At 50.5% G+C, this 17,170-nt stretch overlaps 1 protein-coding gene across 1 annotated transcript in view; it reads right to left on the bottom strand.

Annotated features, from left to right (window-relative positions):
* The window catches only part of PUM1 (pumilio RNA binding family member 1), an 84,503-nt gene that overhangs the window by 55,472 nt on the left and 11,861 nt on the right, over positions 1 to 17,170 (bottom strand). The window contains 2 exon segments of the mRNA XM_030964370.1: positions 133 to 241; positions 8,664 to 8,732. Of these exon segments, the coding sequence (XP_030820230.1) occupies positions 133 to 241; positions 8,664 to 8,732 (178 nt within the window).

Genomic DNA, 17,170 nt, shown 5'->3' with positions numbered 1-17,170 from the left:
TTATTACATAAGCCAGATGGGTTTTTAAATCTCTTCAGCGCTGGGTCACCCAGCCTGGCATGGACTTTTGAGTAAATAAATTGCACATTTCTGTATTCAACCCCAACTAAATTAAGGAAATAGTTGAGCTACCTGATGTTCCCCAAGCACTGTCTCTCCACTGATCTCCCAGAAATATCCCTTTTGGTCCATCTTTGCTGGAATCATCAGATTCCCAAAACTTTTTACCCGGCAACAGCTGCTGCAATTAAAAAAAAAAACAGAACAAAACAAAAAACAAACAAACAAAAAAAAAAAGGGGAACAAAACAAAGCAAAGCATGATTAAAATAAGTATAAAATGCAAACATAAACCCCATAAGCGTCTCCCTTCTATCAGGTATCAACCATTAAACACAACTGAGATAATCAAACATTGACATCTCCCAGGTGAAAGCTGAGGGAACAATTCCATCTCCCCATTTCTGATGTTCCTCCCAGCTCCAGGAGCCCCCCACCCATCAGACACTCACAGACACTCTCCAGCCTCTCTGCACTCACAAGGGAAATAAAGGAGGGGGAAAATATTGTGAGTTTTCCTGAGATCACCTGGGAATAAATTCCTGCCTGCCAACGGGAGCTGCTGCTGGAGGGACAGGAAAGCTCCGGAGGGACAGGAAAGTTCAGGGATTCCCATTTCTCCTTCTGCTGGAGGGACAGGAAATCAGGGATAGGAAAGCTCAGGAATTTCCATTTCTCCCTTCTGCTGGAGGAACAGGAAATCAGGGATAGGAAAGCTCAGGGATTCCCATTTCTCCTTCTGCTGGAGGGACAGGAAATCAGGGATAGGAAAGCTCAGGAATTTCCATTTCTCCCTTCTGCTGGAGGAACTGGAAAGCTCAGGAATTCCCATTTCTCCCTTCTGCTGGAGGGACAGGAAATCAGGGATAGGAAAGCTCAGGGATTCCCATTTCTCCTTCTGCTGGGGACTCTGGTGCTGCAGGGGTTCTTTGGGAACATTGATGGGAGGGAGGGCAGCACCTGCCACGTGTGGAATGGGACAGAGCCATCCCTGAGCTGGGACAGCCCCCTGGGAATGGGACAGAGCCACCCTGAGCTGGGACAGCCCAGGAAAAGCTCCTGGGAATGGGACAGAGCCACCCTGAGCTGGGACAGCCCAGGGGTCCCAGCTCTGGACGTGGCAGAGAGAACAGCTGCTCTGGCAATTCCAGCCCAGCCCCTGCCCACCCTGCCAGGGAACAATTCCCAGTTCCCAATCTCCCATCCAGCCCTGCCCTCTGGCACTGGCAGCCATTCCCTGGCTCCTGTCTCTCCATCCCTCTCCTGAATCCTTCCTCCCGTTCTTTAGGGGGTTTGGGAACAGCTTCACCCGATCACCTCCACACTGGGAATTCCCAGCCCTGAGGTGACAAAGGGACAATATCCCAGTAAATCCTCTGGATGGGATGGATGGAATTCCCAGCAGCACATCCACAGCAAATTAACCATGAAATGAGCCTTGCCTCAAGCTGGGATAAAACTCAAGGCACTGAAGATGAAAAGAACCTGAATGTGCCTGAAATTACCATGGAACAAACAAACATCATCAGCTCTGGGGATCTCCCCTCTGGATCAGGAGTGGTGATAATTCCTGATTGCTATCTGTTTCAATACCCTGACTGATAGCAAATTAAATATCTTGATAACCACTTCAGTATCTCGATTTGATATCAAATTCCATGCCCTGGTTGATATCGAATTCAATATCCAGACTGATACCAACTCCTGCTGATAACTCCAGCAGCAGAAGTGCAAATGTAAGGCTGAACTTGAGGAGTGAATCAGCTGCTGGATGCAGAGGAAGCAGCAAGAACTGATTTCACAGCTCTCCTGGGCTGCTTTAAAGCACAATCACAAAGTTGTGCTCTCGTTTCCTCCCCAACTCAACAAAGCTGTTTGTTTACAAAACCAATCAGTCTGCACTGATTTCAGACAGGATTCCTCCTCACACCCTCAACACAGTGCAGGCTGCTCAAGGATAAAAGCAGGGACCTTGCCCCATGCTCTCCTTCCTGCCATCCCAAAATAACCCCAAATGGGAGGGCAGGAGGCTCCCATGAGCAGCAATCATTGCAAACACAGCTGAACCTGCTCCTCCATCTGCACCAGGAGGGAGGGACAAGCCAAGGCACTGCTCTCCAGTATTTATAAACATCAACACACCTCAGGTGTCTTGCAAATTCTTTTAAGCTTCTGTCATTCCCATATTTCTTCAAATGCAGCTATTTTTATTCCTGCTCTTGTCACAGTGCAGAAATAACAACTCTCCTCATGGCATTGCAAGGAATTTTGAACAGAAAGCAACACAAACTGATTAAACTGAATTTTAGCTGCAATTAAACACTTCCCATTTCCTCTGACAACACCTCACAGTGCAGGACACAAAATGTTCTGCAGCCACAGCTCCAATCATGGAATCCCAGAATGGTTTGGGTGGGAAAGATCTTAAATCCCACCCAGCCCACCCCTGCCATAGCAGGGACAGCTCCCACTGTGCCAGGTGCTGCCAGCCCCAATGCCCAGCCTGGCCTTGGGCACTGCCAGGGCTCCAGGGGCAGCCACAGCTGCTCTGGCAATTCCAGCCCAGCCCCTGCCCACCCTGCCAGGGAACAATTCCCAATTGCCAAGATCCCATCCAGCCCTGCCCTCTGGCACTGGCAGCCATTCCCTGGCTCCTGTGCCTCCATCCCTTGTAAAAATCCCTCTCCTGTATCCCTGAAAAGAAAATCATGGAATTGCCAAGGTTGGAAATGACTCTGTTCTGCTCATTCTTTCCTGCCTCTGCCCTGTCCTGCAGGGCCAAACCCCTCTCAACCTTTATCTCTACTTGGGAAGAAATCCCTCCCTGGCAGGGTGGGCAGGGGCTGGGCTGGAATTGCCAGAGCAGCTGTGGCTGCCCCTGGAGCCCTGGCAGTGCCCAAGGCCAGGCTGGAGCACCTGGCACAGTGGGAGGTGGCCCTGGGGTGGAACTGGGTGGGCTCTGAGACCCCTCCCCACCCGCAGCACTCTGGGATCCTCCCACACCTGCAGCAGCTCCAGCACACCCGGGGCTGTACAGCATTTCCTGCTGGAGAGGGATGTGCAGCTAATCCAGGCCTGCCCTCTCTGCCCTGCTCTCCTCTGCCCCTTTCCTAAGGAACACAAAACCTTTACCAGCACAATCCTGCAGAACTGCATCCCAACACCTCCTGAATTCTGCAGTGAATCACACCCAAGGGTCACAAAACATTTTCATTCTCACTGTCTCCTGCACAGCCCCTGCTCCTGCACAAACCCCAGCCCTGTCCCCTCCAGTTTCATCTCTCCCCACCAGTTTCCAACTGGAAGTTCTGCACCATCAGCAGCAACAAACAGAAGAGAGAAGTTTACCTCACACAGAGATTCCAGAGCTATTTAGAGATATCAGGGAAACCCCAAAGCCAGTATTAACAGATGCTAACGAGGGGAGGGGGCTTTGTTCTGTCAAGTGCTGCTCCAACCAACACAGAGCATTAGCAAGCAGCAAGCAGCTGCAATTATGCAACAGGCTCCTAAGACAATGAATTTGTCCTCAGGGAAAGTTGTCAGTTGCAATGGAAGAAAAAAAAAAGGGTATTTTAAGTGACTCTCATGCAGTTCTGCAGGTTGGAAATTTCAAAAGAACAAGCAGTGGTTTAGAATCAGAGTGGTTTATTCATTCCCTGGTTTTTATTAAAATTGACCCTATCCAGTATGAAAATAATCCTGCTAAGCCCTCTTACAAAGGACTTACCAGTTAGGCCAATATTCAATTTGGCAGAGCAGGGAGGAGGGGAGGACTTACCCATCATCAACAAAAGCAATTCTTCCAGCAGCCAGGGCACAGAGATCCCACTGAGATGGGATTATGAATTAGACAAATTAAGAAAACTGATCCTCCTCAGACAAAGCAAATATTAAGATAAAAGCAGCCATCTGTGCAGTGCAGGACTGGGTTTGTCTGCAGCAACAGGTAGGGAAGGCAGAGCGGGTGTTTATGGGTGTGTACAGGTCCTGCTTTTACCACAGATGTTATCTGGGGCCAGCCCTGCACAGGGAGGGGAGCACCTGGCAGCAGTGCCAGCAGCGCCAGCCCTGCATAGCCCTGCACATCCCTGGGACATCCCTGCACTGCCCTGCACATCCCTGGGACATCCCTGCACTGCCCTGCACATCCCTGCACTGCCATGCACATCTCTGGGACATCTCTGCACTGCCCTGCACATCCCTGCACTGCCCTGCAAGGACTGGGCATTCCCTGCCCGCTCTGGGACTCACACTGCTCACAGCTGTGGGGAGAGAACAGGAAAGGGAGCATAGGATTGGGAATGTCTGACCATTCCTTGTGCTCCTGCTCAGGTCTGCTCCCAGCCCTGCCCTGAGCTTTCCTGAAGTGCCAGGGGAGCTGGTGTGGCACCATCACCAACCTTGCTCCACTGCTCCCATCTCCATCCCAACCCCACAGATCCCACCTCCATGCCGATCCCACTGCCCCACTGTTCCCATCTCCATCCAATCCCACTGTTCCCATCTCCAGCCCAGCCCTACAGATCCCATCTCCATCCTGGCTCCAATCCCATTTTCAGCGCTGCCAGCTCTGGGGAAACAGAAAAACTCAACCCAAACATTATTCCCAACTGCCAGGACTCCCCAGCTGCCAATGAATCATCAATTTATGGGGCCAATAAATCATAAATTTATGGGAACACAGCACATCAGTAGCATGAAAAGCAGAGGCACAGGGGTTTAGTCTGGAGTGTTTTTTTTCCTTCACTTTTGTTTGGTTTGTGGTTGTTTTCTTTAATCCAGGTGCAGAAGTGTCCAGCCCCAGTCTCAGCACCACTGGGACTGTGTCCCTCTGCAGGGGCTTCTCCAGAAGCTGCCCAGCTGCACCAATGTGGCATTAACATGGAAATGGGCACAGAATCATGGAATATCCTGGGCTGGAATATCCACAGCGATCACTGACCCAGCTCCTGGACCCCAGCAAGCCCAGCCTGGGCATCCCTGGAGCTCTGGCAGCCTCGGGGCCGTGCCCATTCCCTGGGCAGCCTGGGCAGTGCCAGCACCCTCTGGGGGAAGAACCTTGCCCTGAGCTCCAGCCTGAGCTGCCTTGGCCCAGCTCCAGCCGTGCCCTGGCTGCTGTTCCCTATCCCTGTCCCTGCCTCTCCATGTTCTGATGTCCCAGAGTTCCCCTACAAGGATCCCCAGGAGCTGCAGGAATTTCACTGCCCACACTCAGTGATCCCAGCACTGCCATCTGCAAGGGCAGCAGCCCAGCAGTAATTAAACACTCTCAGTGAAATGTATAATTATTTCTTACCAGCATTTCTCTTCCAGGGCAGGCTGCAATTCCCTGCTACCCCCAGCACCCCAGGCTTGAGTTAAGCACCTCCAGTTGCCTCCTGGCTCTGTGTCCCCATCCTCCTCCCACCCTCGGGATTAAGTTTCATCAGCACCTCACCCAGCTGCTCCTGACTCCAGACACAGACTTTGCACAACCTACTCCAAATCCAAGGTCCCAAATGCCTGTGAGGGTTAGGGACAAACCCAGCTGCACTCCAGAGCCCCTCTGTGCTGCCCACTGTCCCCAGAGACACTGCAGCCATATTCCCTGCTGCAAAGGGACAATGAAACCCAAGATTCCAGCGAGGAAAAGCAGACATGCAGCTGCCCATCCTGAGGCTGGGGGAGAAAGGGAACTTGCAGGGCTTGTGTTAAGGCTAAGATAAGGGTCAGGGCTGGGGGACCAAGGGCCAGATGTGCTGGGCTGAGCCACAGCACCAAAATCCCACATGGAGCTGCCAGACAAAGCTCCAAGGTGAGTTCTTCATCCCAGAGAACAACCTGGGCAAGGTGCTGGAACAGAGGGACAACATCCCCTGCCCCAGAGCTGCTTTCAGCATTCCTGACCAGTCACTACCAACAGCACAAAGCTTTCACAGTCCAGAATGGAGAAAAGGGGGCTCTGGGACCCTTTTCAATCCCTGCTTGAGAAAATATTGCACTTCTACTTGCTGGAAATTCAGCAATATGAAGCTGGGAGTTTGAGGATGGAAACAGCCCCAAGAGAGAAGAAAGTTGTGGGTGCTTTTAAATTATTCTTAATACTCCCAGATAAGGATATCTGTTGATCTCCAAGCATTATCTACATTTTGAGAGCAGGATAGATAAGAGATTTAACTGACAGTGCTCTTCAAAAAACTGCTCTGATGTCTTCACAAACTCCTTCCATCACTGAAATTACAGCAGTGCTTAACAAGGAGCAAGAAAACTAGAAGATAAAAGAAATATAACACTAAATGCAGAAACGCTCTTCCTCATCTTTCTCCACTATCAATTTATTTCACTAAATGCAGAAATGCTCTTCCTCATCTTTCTCCACTATCCATTTATTTCACTAAATGCAGAAATGCTCTTCCTCATCTTTCTCCACTATCCATTTATTTCACTAAATGCAGAAATGCTCTTCCTCATCTTTCTCCACTATCCATTTATTTCACTATCATTTATTTCAGACTCTCTGACTTTCTCCCCAAGTTTCCTTCTCATTCCAGGAGCAGAAGGGGTGGAAACCACCAGTGCCTTGTTAAGGCATCTAAACTGCACAAAATCCAGGTGAGGACCATGGTCCTGAAAGCCAAAACAGATCCTGTGGGATCTCCTGAAATCAGCCTTGGAGAGATACAGAGAAAATTCAATGGGTAAAGAATGGAAACTGTGAGACTGAGGGAGAAAAACCCCAAAAGAAACAAGAAATAGTGGTTTAGCTGAAAGAGAAGGGTGAGATGTCACCTTTCCCAGAAAAACCCAGCTCATTCCAGCATGTGGAAAGAAGGATGTCATTGCCAAAACTTTCTGCATCACAGTTACAAGAAGGGGAAAAAAAATGAGTCATCACTGGGAGGCAAAGCTCCAAAACGCAAACCCAACCTCTCAGAAATGCCTAAATAAACCAAAAGCTGGGAGAACTCAGCGTTTTTAGGAATTCCTTCAGGCGTTCCAGCTCTGTGACCTTGTGTCCTGACAAACAAAGAGTGCTGTGCTCGCTGTGAACCTGCTCCCAGCCAGCCTGGGCTCTCTCTCTCTCTGGGAATGAAGCTCCTGCCCAAATGAGGTGTCACAAACTCATCTCCTCAGAACATTCCCACCCCCAGCATTCCACAGGCAAGCTGCACATAGAGCACAGCAGCTGCTGTGCAGCAGCTTCAGGCAGGTTTTTAATGTCAGGTTTGCTCCTTTGAAAATCATTTTCACCTCCCCTTAGTCAGTCAATGGTCGTGGGGTAAATTAATCCAACCTGGAGAAATGGATTTTCCTCTCAAGTCACATCAAAATCCAACGGTGGATTATGGTTTTCCACAGAAGAAAGGGGGAAGAGAAAGAAGGAAAGGGGGAAGAGAAAGAAGGAAAGGGGGAAGAGAAAAGAAGGAAAGGGGGAAGAGAAAGAAAGAAAGGGGGAGAGAAGGAAGGAAAGGATGGAAAGCAGGGATGGAAAGAAGAAACAGGGGAAGGAAGGAGGTCTTTGACCTGAGAGAGGGTCCCTATGAATCCCAGCACACCACAGTCCTGGTTTGCTCTTTTTCTCCAAAACAGCAACTTCAGGGTTCCAAGGTTTTTATTTTTTACACCTGGCTCATGCACAGGATGGATTAAACACTGAGGAAATAAACTGGTCTGAGCCTGAGAGGAGCATCAGACTTGCATCAAGCTCAGCAGCCACACATGAATATCCTCCTACCAGACATGATTTTCTCCTCTGTCCTTCCACAAGGGACTCACTAAAGGCAGAAGGAACCAGGCAAGGCAAAGAAGTCTTTCCATCCAACTTCCAGGAACCTACAGGAACAAGCTACTCTTTCAGGTCACTCCAAAAAACAGGTAAGTTCTCTTTTTCTCAAGAAAACCAGTGGGCATTTTCCCCTAAAACTGCTGCTGTGGGAGATTAAATTAATCTGGCTGGGGGTCTGTGAAGTTCCAGCTGCAGGCCCATTATCTGTGCCCTGCTCTTATCCCTCCTGCAGCCCTGGCTCACCCTGCCCAGTTACTCCAAACCCTGAACACAGCCCTGGCCTTTCTGCAAGAGCCAAAAAAAGGTGCCCAGGACTGGAAACAGAGCAGCAGACAATGCCCCACAGCCCAACGAGATCTGAGCTCAGTGAATCCCAAAATAAACCTGCTCCAAGGGTTGGGACACCTGTTCCCAGCTGGATTTTGAGCTGTTGCTGCGCAGCCACTCTCTCCTGCTGGATGAGCCAACAGGTGGAAGTTGAACTGTTCCTCCCTCTGAGATGGATTCCAGCCTGGCAGGTTTGGGGCCTGGCAGGTTTGGGGCCTGGCAGGTTTGGGGCCTGGCAGGTTTGGAGTTGGATCAACCACACACACACACAGAGACACACACAGAGACACACACAGAGACACACACAGAGACACACACACAGACACACACACAGAGACACACACAGAGACACACACAGAGACACACACAGAGACACACACAGAGACACACCTCGCAGGCAGAACAGTGAACCCTCAGCATCACACTCACCCCAGCAGCCTCAAAAAGCTGCTATTCCATTTCTTCCCCCTCCCAAAATAGAGATTTTTTCCTCCAGGCCTCTCACTTACCTCTCCCATAGCCCGTCCCTCCAGAGCCAGCGCTTGGAAATCGTGATTCAGTTCATCCATGGAACGCACCTATTCACAGAGGGGGAGAAAAGGCCATGAGGAAATGCTTTTCTTTGCTGCTATTTTTATTATAATCACAGTTTAGAGCCATTTTTCTGCTCCAGACTGAGAGCCTGTAACAAGGTTATGGAGCTCCAGAGGATGACTTACCTTTAACACTCCCAGCAGTTACAACATTTATATACTTGCATTATTATACACACACATGTATTATTACACACAGATTTATTTCTGTGTGTTAGATTTATACATGCACAGGAAAGGAACAACCAGCAATTACTTTTAAGACACACAAAGCCTTAACACAACTGTTTCTGCTCATATTTCACTGTGGTTTCAGGTGAAGGACTCAAGGCGTGAGGAGCCAGCATCATTTCAGGCGAGAATCAAGGAAAATCTCCTGTATAAACCTGGCAAATTTACAATGTAAATTACCTTTACAAATTTACAGGTTACAATGACATGAGGCAGAAAAAACCAACACTTTGATTTGATGAAAACTGAGTCATTTAGAACAGAAAAATAAAGCATAAACTCGAAACTGTTGGATAAATAAACTGACAGAAGCACAGAACGGATCCACAAGGATGATCCAAGTCCAGCTCCTGTCCCTGCACAGAACCCCAGCGATCCCACTCTGGGCATGCTGAGCTGGAATATCCACAGGGATCACTGATCCAGCTCCTGAACCTCAACAACCCCACCCTGGGCATCTTGAGCTGGAATATCCACAGGGATCACTGATCCAGCTCCTGAACCTCAACAATCCCAGCCTGGGCATCCTGAGCTGGAATATCCACTGGGATCACTGATCCAGCTCCTGAACCCCCCAACAATCCCAGCCTGGGCATCCTGAGCTGGAATATCCACAGGGATCACTGATCCAGCTCCTGAACCTCAACAACCCCACCCTGGGCATCTTGAGCTGGAATATCCACAGGGATCACTGATCCAGCTCCTGAACCCCAACAACCCCACCCTGGGCATCTTGAGCTGGAATATCCACAGGGATCACTGATCCAGCTCCTGAACCCCTCAACAATCCCAGCCTGGGCATCTTGAGCTGGAATATCCACAGGGATCACTGATCCAGCTCCTGAATCAACAATCCACCTGGGCACGAGCTGAATATCCACAGGGATCACTGATCCAGCTCCTGGACCCCCCAACAATCCCAGCCTGGGCATCCCTGGAGCTCTGGCAGCCTCGGGGCCGTGCCCATTCCCTGGGCAGCCTGGGCAGTGCCAGCACCCTCTGGGGGAAGAACCTTGCCCTGAGCTCCAGCCTGAGCTGCCCTGGGCCAGCTCCAGCCGTGCCCTGGCTGCTGTCCCTGGCCCAGAGCAGGGATCAGTACCTGACATGGACTGGAAATGTTGAAACTGCAGGAAAATCCTTCTCCTGCTTCTCATTCCCAAATCTCAGCTGCTGAGCACAGAGGAGGAAGCAAATTCAAAAAGAAACCACAACTCTGGACTCGAGGCCAAAGCCCAGCAGCTGAGGCACGTGCTGGGACTGGAGCAGGTGACTGCCCTCCCCTGCCCCACTCCAGTGTCCCAGCAGCCACCAACACCCTGCACAAGCAGCACAAACTCCCCTCTTACTCAGTGTTCACACACCCCCTACAGCCTAGCAGGGCTGAGGCACCTCTGTGCTCAGCAGGGAGGAGTTTATAAAGCTTTTTAAAAGGAGTTTATAAAGTTTTTAAATGGGTAATGCCCACACTGATCCAGGCTCCTTGCAGCATGCTGCAGGTTTACACACAGGGTTTAGTCCTGGCTCTGCACAGAGCCCTCCCAGGCCGAGGAAGGAGCTCAGCAATACCTACTGGGTGAGTTACAGGACAAAAAAAATCCCAAAAACTGTTCAGATGCTCAGGCCCACCAGTGACCAGCACTGGAATGTTACACCATCATCACTGACCTCAACCATGACTTCTGATACTGCTGCACCACTTCCAGCAGGACCGAGACCTTGGGATTATGTTTTATTTTATTCTAAGATAATATTCTATAGATCTCATCTAAAACAATATTCTATAGATCTCAACTAAGACAATATTCTGGAGATTTCAACTAAGATAATATTTTATAGATCTCAACTAAGAATCAGACAGAAGAAAGCACCACATTAACCTCTAGAAATCCCCTCCAGTCTAAATTCTTCTATTCTGTGGCCATCACACTTTGCAAAAGATTAGTGGTATATTAGTGAATTATTTATTAGACATTTGCATAATTTGCAAATCCTCAGGGGTCACTCACTCAGAATCCCAGTTTGAAAATCAAGTTAAAAATCTCTTGTTACTGTACCTCTGGTATTTTCAGTTCTGCCTCAGCCTTGCCACCCTTTGCAGTGACATTTGTCAAATGGGCCACCGACACCAAGTGAAACCCTTCCCAAAACTGCAGCCACATGGGCTTCCCTCCCCTGCCAGCTCCATCCCTGCTCTGCAGCTGACACAGCTCAGCTGCCTGGTGCCACACAAACGTCACTGGGACCAAATTCTTCCGTGGAGCACTTCAAGCTGAACTCATGGAAAGTGCTGCAACCTCCAGATGTGCCAAACCACAAAAGCTGGCAGAGAACAAATTATTATTTCCATCAGGCATCTGAGGAATGGAGAAGCTGCACAGAGAGATTCAGAAGGTGATGTGAACTCACAGCTGCTGAAGTGATGTCCCAGCAAACCACAGAAGCCACACAAAGGCTGCTCAGAGTGTGCCCAGCAGCTTCCTCAAAACAAATCATCTCCCAGGAGTGGGTGCTGAGCTGAGGGAACCTCAAAACAAAGCTGCTACAAAGATCCAATCAGTACATTCCCAGCAAAATCCAAGAGGATATTAAGTGATATTTTTATCTGATTTGGTCAACATGGAATGGTTTGGGTAGGAAGGGACATCAAAGCTCCTCCAGTGCCACCCCTGCCATGGCAGGGACACCTCCCAGTGTCACAGGTTGCTCCAAGTCCTGTCCAACCTTGCCTTGGGCACTGCCAGGGACAGCCACAGCTGCTCTGGGAACTCTAACCCAGCCCCTCCCCATCCTGCCAGGGAATAATTTCTCCCATACATTGAATTTAAACCTATTCTCTGTCAGTTTGAAGCCATCTCCCCCTGTCACAGCAGGCTTGTGTCAATAGTCCCTTCTCCATCCTTCCCTGCAGGCCACAAAGAAATCACCCCAGACCTTCTCTTTTCCAGGCTGAACAATCCCAATTCTCTCAGCAGAGGTGCTCCAGCCCTGCAGATGACTTGGTGGCTCCTGGACTCGATCCAATAGGACAATGCCACAGGAGGGATAGGCTGTCCCCATCCCCTGCCCCAGTATCCCTCACCCCAGCCATGATGGAAAGCAGAAAATAAAAACTGCCTTCTCTATCAGCTACCAGATGTGAGGAAATGAAGAAATTGCTCATTCACAGATATTTCACATCCCTTATCATCTCTCTTTCAAGAATCTTAACAAATATGGATAAAAGCATTTTCTAAATCAGGTCTTTGTGCCTGATTTTGGCCACTCTGTGCTCAAAGTGTCCATAAACAGCAATTCTCCAGCTCTTTCTTTCACACACTTTCTTTACCTTCATTGATCATTGGATCTATTTATTTGATTTTCAAAGACTGCACCCAAAGGATCCTTTTTCCATTTCTCAGTGCCTGTAATGTTAAACAGCAACACATTTTCACCTCACTGCACACAAATATCACAGGGCTCCTTCAAGAACAAAGCGTCTGAAACAGCAGAACACAAAGCCAAAGCCACGACTTCCAACATTTCTGCATTCCAGTAGTCAGGGATTCCTCTGCAATGGCCATTAAACAACAGAGCTGATCTTCCACCTCATCAGGATCTGTTCCTGTTACTGATCCCTGAGCTCTGAGGAGCACAGAGCAGAGTCAGGGTGGTGTAAACACAAGAAACAAGGAGGTTCCACAGAGACAGAACTTCTCTCCAGATGAGCACTGATGCTGATGAGATTTGATTACCAGAAAATGTGGCTCACCACTGAAGCAGAGATTTGAAAGAAATCCAGAAGACAACGCCAGGATCAATCGGCCGCAGGAGGCAGCGATGCCCTGACACCTGGAGCTGATGTGACATCCTGGGAGGGAGAGGCGAGCTCCCCAAAGTTCAGGAATCAGGAATCACACAAGGAGAGGGCAGTTGGAGTCCCAATGTCTTGGGAAGTGATCCAAGCAAACCTGACTCCCTCTGCTCTCAGCCAGCAGCACCCCAAGGCTGCTCCAGGCAGGCTGTGCCTGTGGGAAGGGATGCAGAGTGCACATCCCCACAGGAGCTGCTGCCTCCCTGAGGATGAGAGAACTCCTCCCCTCTGCTCACACACACCATGGAACCCCACTTCACAAAATGAAGGCTCTGGACACGAGCACCACGCTCTGGAAGGGGCTCACTGCACAAGAACATCCCTCCCCTCACCATGAACGTGTGGATGCACTCAGGAGTTATGTGAATCTCATTCAAGAAGAACGGTTTCCACACACTAATACAGGAATGTGTGTCACTGTTACACACTCCAGCTCCAGCCACTCCACTGACTCACAAATCATTCCCTGCCTGCCTCTTGGGAGCACACATCCCAAAGTGGGATTCACCAGCAGCCACACTGAGAAACTGGAGCAAAACCACAGGATCACTGCACCTCCTGAGGCTGGGGGGAATTCAGCCCCTGCTCTGCACCAGCTCCACCTCTCTGCTGAAAAACACTGAGCAAAGCAAGACCCAGCTGGATTCCAACTGCACACCCACCAGACACAGCTGGATTCCTCACTGCACACCCAACAGACACAGCTGGATTCCTCACTGCACACCCAACAGACAGCTGGATTCGTCAATGCACACCCAACAGACACAGCTGGATTTCCACTGCACATCCCTGAGGCACAGCTGGATTCCCCACTGCAAATTCTTCTCTGTCAGACCTCCAAACCTCATTCATTCTCCCAAATCACTGAGGTAGGAAAAGATCCCTGAGACCCTCGAATCCCAGCTGTGCCCGATCCCCACCTTGTCCCCAGCCCAGAGCTCTGAGTGCCACCTCCAGGAATTGCTGGGACACCTCCAGGGATGGGCACTGCAAACCTCCCTGGGCAGCCCCTGCCAAGGCCTGAGCCCCCTTTCCATGGGGAAATTCCTGCTGTGCCCACCCTGAGCCTGCCCTGGCCCAGCCTGAGGCCGTTCCCTCTGCTCCTGTCCCTGTTCCTGGAGCACAGCCCGACCCCCCCGGCTGTGCCCTCCTGGCAGGAGCTGTGCAGAGCCACAAGGGCCCCCTGAGCCTCCTCTGCTCCAGGCTGAGCCCCTTCCCAGCTCCCTCAGCCCCTCCTGGGGCTCCAGCCCTGTTCCCCGGACACTCTCCAGCCCTCAGTGTCTCTCCTGCCACAAGGTGCCCCAGCAGTGGCAGCACAGGGACAGTCACTGCCCTGCTCCTGCTGGTCACACTGCTGCTGACACACGCAGGTGGCAGCGGCCTCTGGCACACCTGGGTCCATGTTCAGACTGTCACCAGCACCCCCAGGGCCTTTCCCAGCTTTCCAGGCCCTGTCCCAGCCTGGAACTGCTGGAGGCTGTGGTGACCCACAGGCAGGACCCTGCACTTCACCCTTCTGATGCTTCCAACCCCCCTGGCCTTGCACTGGTGCTCCAGGGGCCTTTCACAGCTCCAAAAGCACCACCCAACCCTACTCCAGAAGGACAAAAAGCATGGAATGCTTTCAGCTCTCCTGTACTGCACACTGCAACAGCCCAAACCCATTCCTCCCGTGGTCAATGGCCACTTCACACCTCACACACTGCAGAGGAGCCTCTCAGCAGCTCTGAACCAAACACATTCACGGGGATTTTCCAGCCCCTCGAGCAGCTCATTCGTGTCAGGCAGCCACCTCACACAGGACAACCGCATTTTCTTTCCTTTTAAATACGATTAGACAGCCTCAGCATCACAAAACTCAGTGACAACAACTCAGAAGCAAATGTTTTCCTTGTCCCAAAGCTGCCCAGACACCAGCCCCTGTCCGTGTCTGGAACATTTCTGAATGGATGAAGCTGTACCAGACAGGCACAAAGCATCATTCCAGCAGGTGGGGATGTGCTGTGTGCTGGGACCTGCTGCTCACTCAGCACCCCACAAACCCAGGTAGACACTTTTCCCTGTCTCCAAGCCCCCTGAACACACCCTGTTCCACATTTAAGTTCTCCAAGTTATCTCGTGCAGAAGAGCAAAGACTCAGATGCTCATCACAGACATCACCAAAGATCCACAGGTCTGGATCACCCTGGAGAATGAGAGTGGAGAACAAACCCCACACAGGGACAGGGACCGAGCCCCTCCTGCTCCAGCTCTGTACCCAAAGAGGCCCTGGTGTCCCCTGAGGTAAAAAACTGCAACACAGCAAAGGGGGCATAAAGATGTTCCAGGGGTGGAGCCCCTCTGGAGCCAGGCTGGGAGAGCTGGGGGTGCTCCCCTGGAGAGGAGAAGGCTCCAGGCAGAGCTCAGAGCCCTGGCAGGGCCTGAAGGGGCTCCAGGAGAGCTGCAGAGGGACTGGGGACAAGGATGGAGGGACAGGAGCCAGGGAATGGCTGCCAGTGCCAGAGGGCAGGGCTGGATGGGATCTTGGCAATTGGGAATTGTTCCCTGGCAGGGTGGGCAGGGGCTGAGCTGGAATTGCCAGAGCAGCTGGGGCTGCCCCTGGAGCCCTGGCAGTGCCCAAGGCCAGGCTGGAGCACCTGGCACAGGGGAGGTGGCCCTGCCATGGCAGGGGTGGGGTGGGACGAGCTTCAAGGTCCCTTCTGAACCAAACCACCTGAGATTCCATGGAACCAAGAATGCCAAGATCCCAAACCTGCAGCAGCCCCAGAGCCCAGGAGCCAGGGCACTGCTGGTGCTGCAAACTCCAGCTCACTGGAGCCCAGCAAACCCAGGCCCCGGGGAATGGCACTTGTCAAAAGGGATTCTGCACTCAGGTCAATTAACAGCAGCCAGGGCCCCAAACTGTCCTTCTGATTACTAAACACCGAGCTGAAGACCCAACAAATTAGCATGAAAACAACAGGGAATTTACCTTGCAGATTTCCAGGACTGTATTTTTCATTCTAGAATAATCCAAGGGGGATTTTCATGCCCTGAGAGCAACCAGCAAAGCATGTGAATTGTAATTTTAGGTAAATATTAATGTCAACAGTGTGTGTTAATACTGCACCTTATATTAAGCAAATATGGTTGCTAAAATGACCTTTACATATAAATTCCAAGTGCAGGGCTGTATCACATTTCATGTATCCCAGGGGATTGTACACCAGTTTTTTATATATTAAGGAATCCTCATTTATGTAGAATTTACATTCACCTGGGCAGACAGGCAGCCAAACTATCCAAGGCTAAATTTCACTCTCAACCCCAAAGGATTCTTTTTCTTTCTCCTTATCCAAGAGACGTTTCACAGGAAGCAAAAGGCAAGCGGAATTAAACAAAGAAATAAAACAATCTGGCATACAGGAGGAGAAAAAAACCCCAGAAAACTAATTAGAAATTTCTTTGGAGAAAAAGAATCTAAAAAAATTTTGCTAATAAATATTTGAGCTAAGAAATATTCTAGTGATGATCTAAACTGTCTGTAAAAGTGCACTGTGAAGCTGGATTTATGATTTTTTATTTTAATGTTGAACATTAAATAGATCAAATACCTGTATTTACTGGGGGTAGCAGTGACTCAAGAGGGTTTAAGATCTGTTTCTATTTAGCCAATTCTCTTAGAGGAGAACCAAAGCAAACCTCTGCCAGCCCCAGCTCTCCAGGTTCCCATTCCCACCCCTGCTCCCAGCCCTTTCTCAGCCCAGGATCCACCTCCCCTCCCTCAACCGGAGCATTTGTTCCCTCAGTTCCCCTCCTGGCCAGGAGGGATCTGCTCCCAGGATGAGCCCTGCAAAGCCAGGAGCTCCTGGAACATGCAAATGGATCATTTCAATATTCCTTTGATCTGCACTAAATTACAGGGCCCAGTGCTGCCCTCAGCCCTGCACACCAGCTCCAGGGAATCCCACAGACACTTCCACAAGCAATTCTGGCCTCAGCTCCTCTCTGCCACCCTGGCAAACAAAGGCCTGGCCAGGGATGGCTGCTGGGACCACAAATGGTGGGAAGGACCTTCCTGCTGCTGCCTGAGCCCCTGCAGGGCCTGAGGAGCCTCCCAGGATTTCAGCTCTGCTGGGGGATCTCTCTTGTTTTGCTCCTGCACTGCTGCAGAGAAATGTGGGAAATTGTATCATTGTTACATTTCTCTGCAGAGACAAATGTCCTGATTTCTCAGCTCTAAGATTCCCAAATTCCAGACTGATTTGGGCTGGAAAGGACCTTAAAGCCCGTCTCATTCCACCCCTGCCACGGGCAGGGCCTCCTCCCACTGCCCCAGGCTGCTCCAACCTCTTTCCAGCCT

The sequence above is a fragment of the Camarhynchus parvulus genome, chromosome 23 (genome assembly GCF_901933205.1).
Source record: "Camarhynchus parvulus chromosome 23, STF_HiC, whole genome shotgun sequence".
NCBI lineage: Eukaryota > Metazoa > Chordata > Aves > Passeriformes > Thraupidae > Camarhynchus > Camarhynchus parvulus.
The sequence above is the reverse complement of the archived record's forward strand: the minus strand, read 5'-3'. Positions and strand labels throughout refer to the sequence as shown.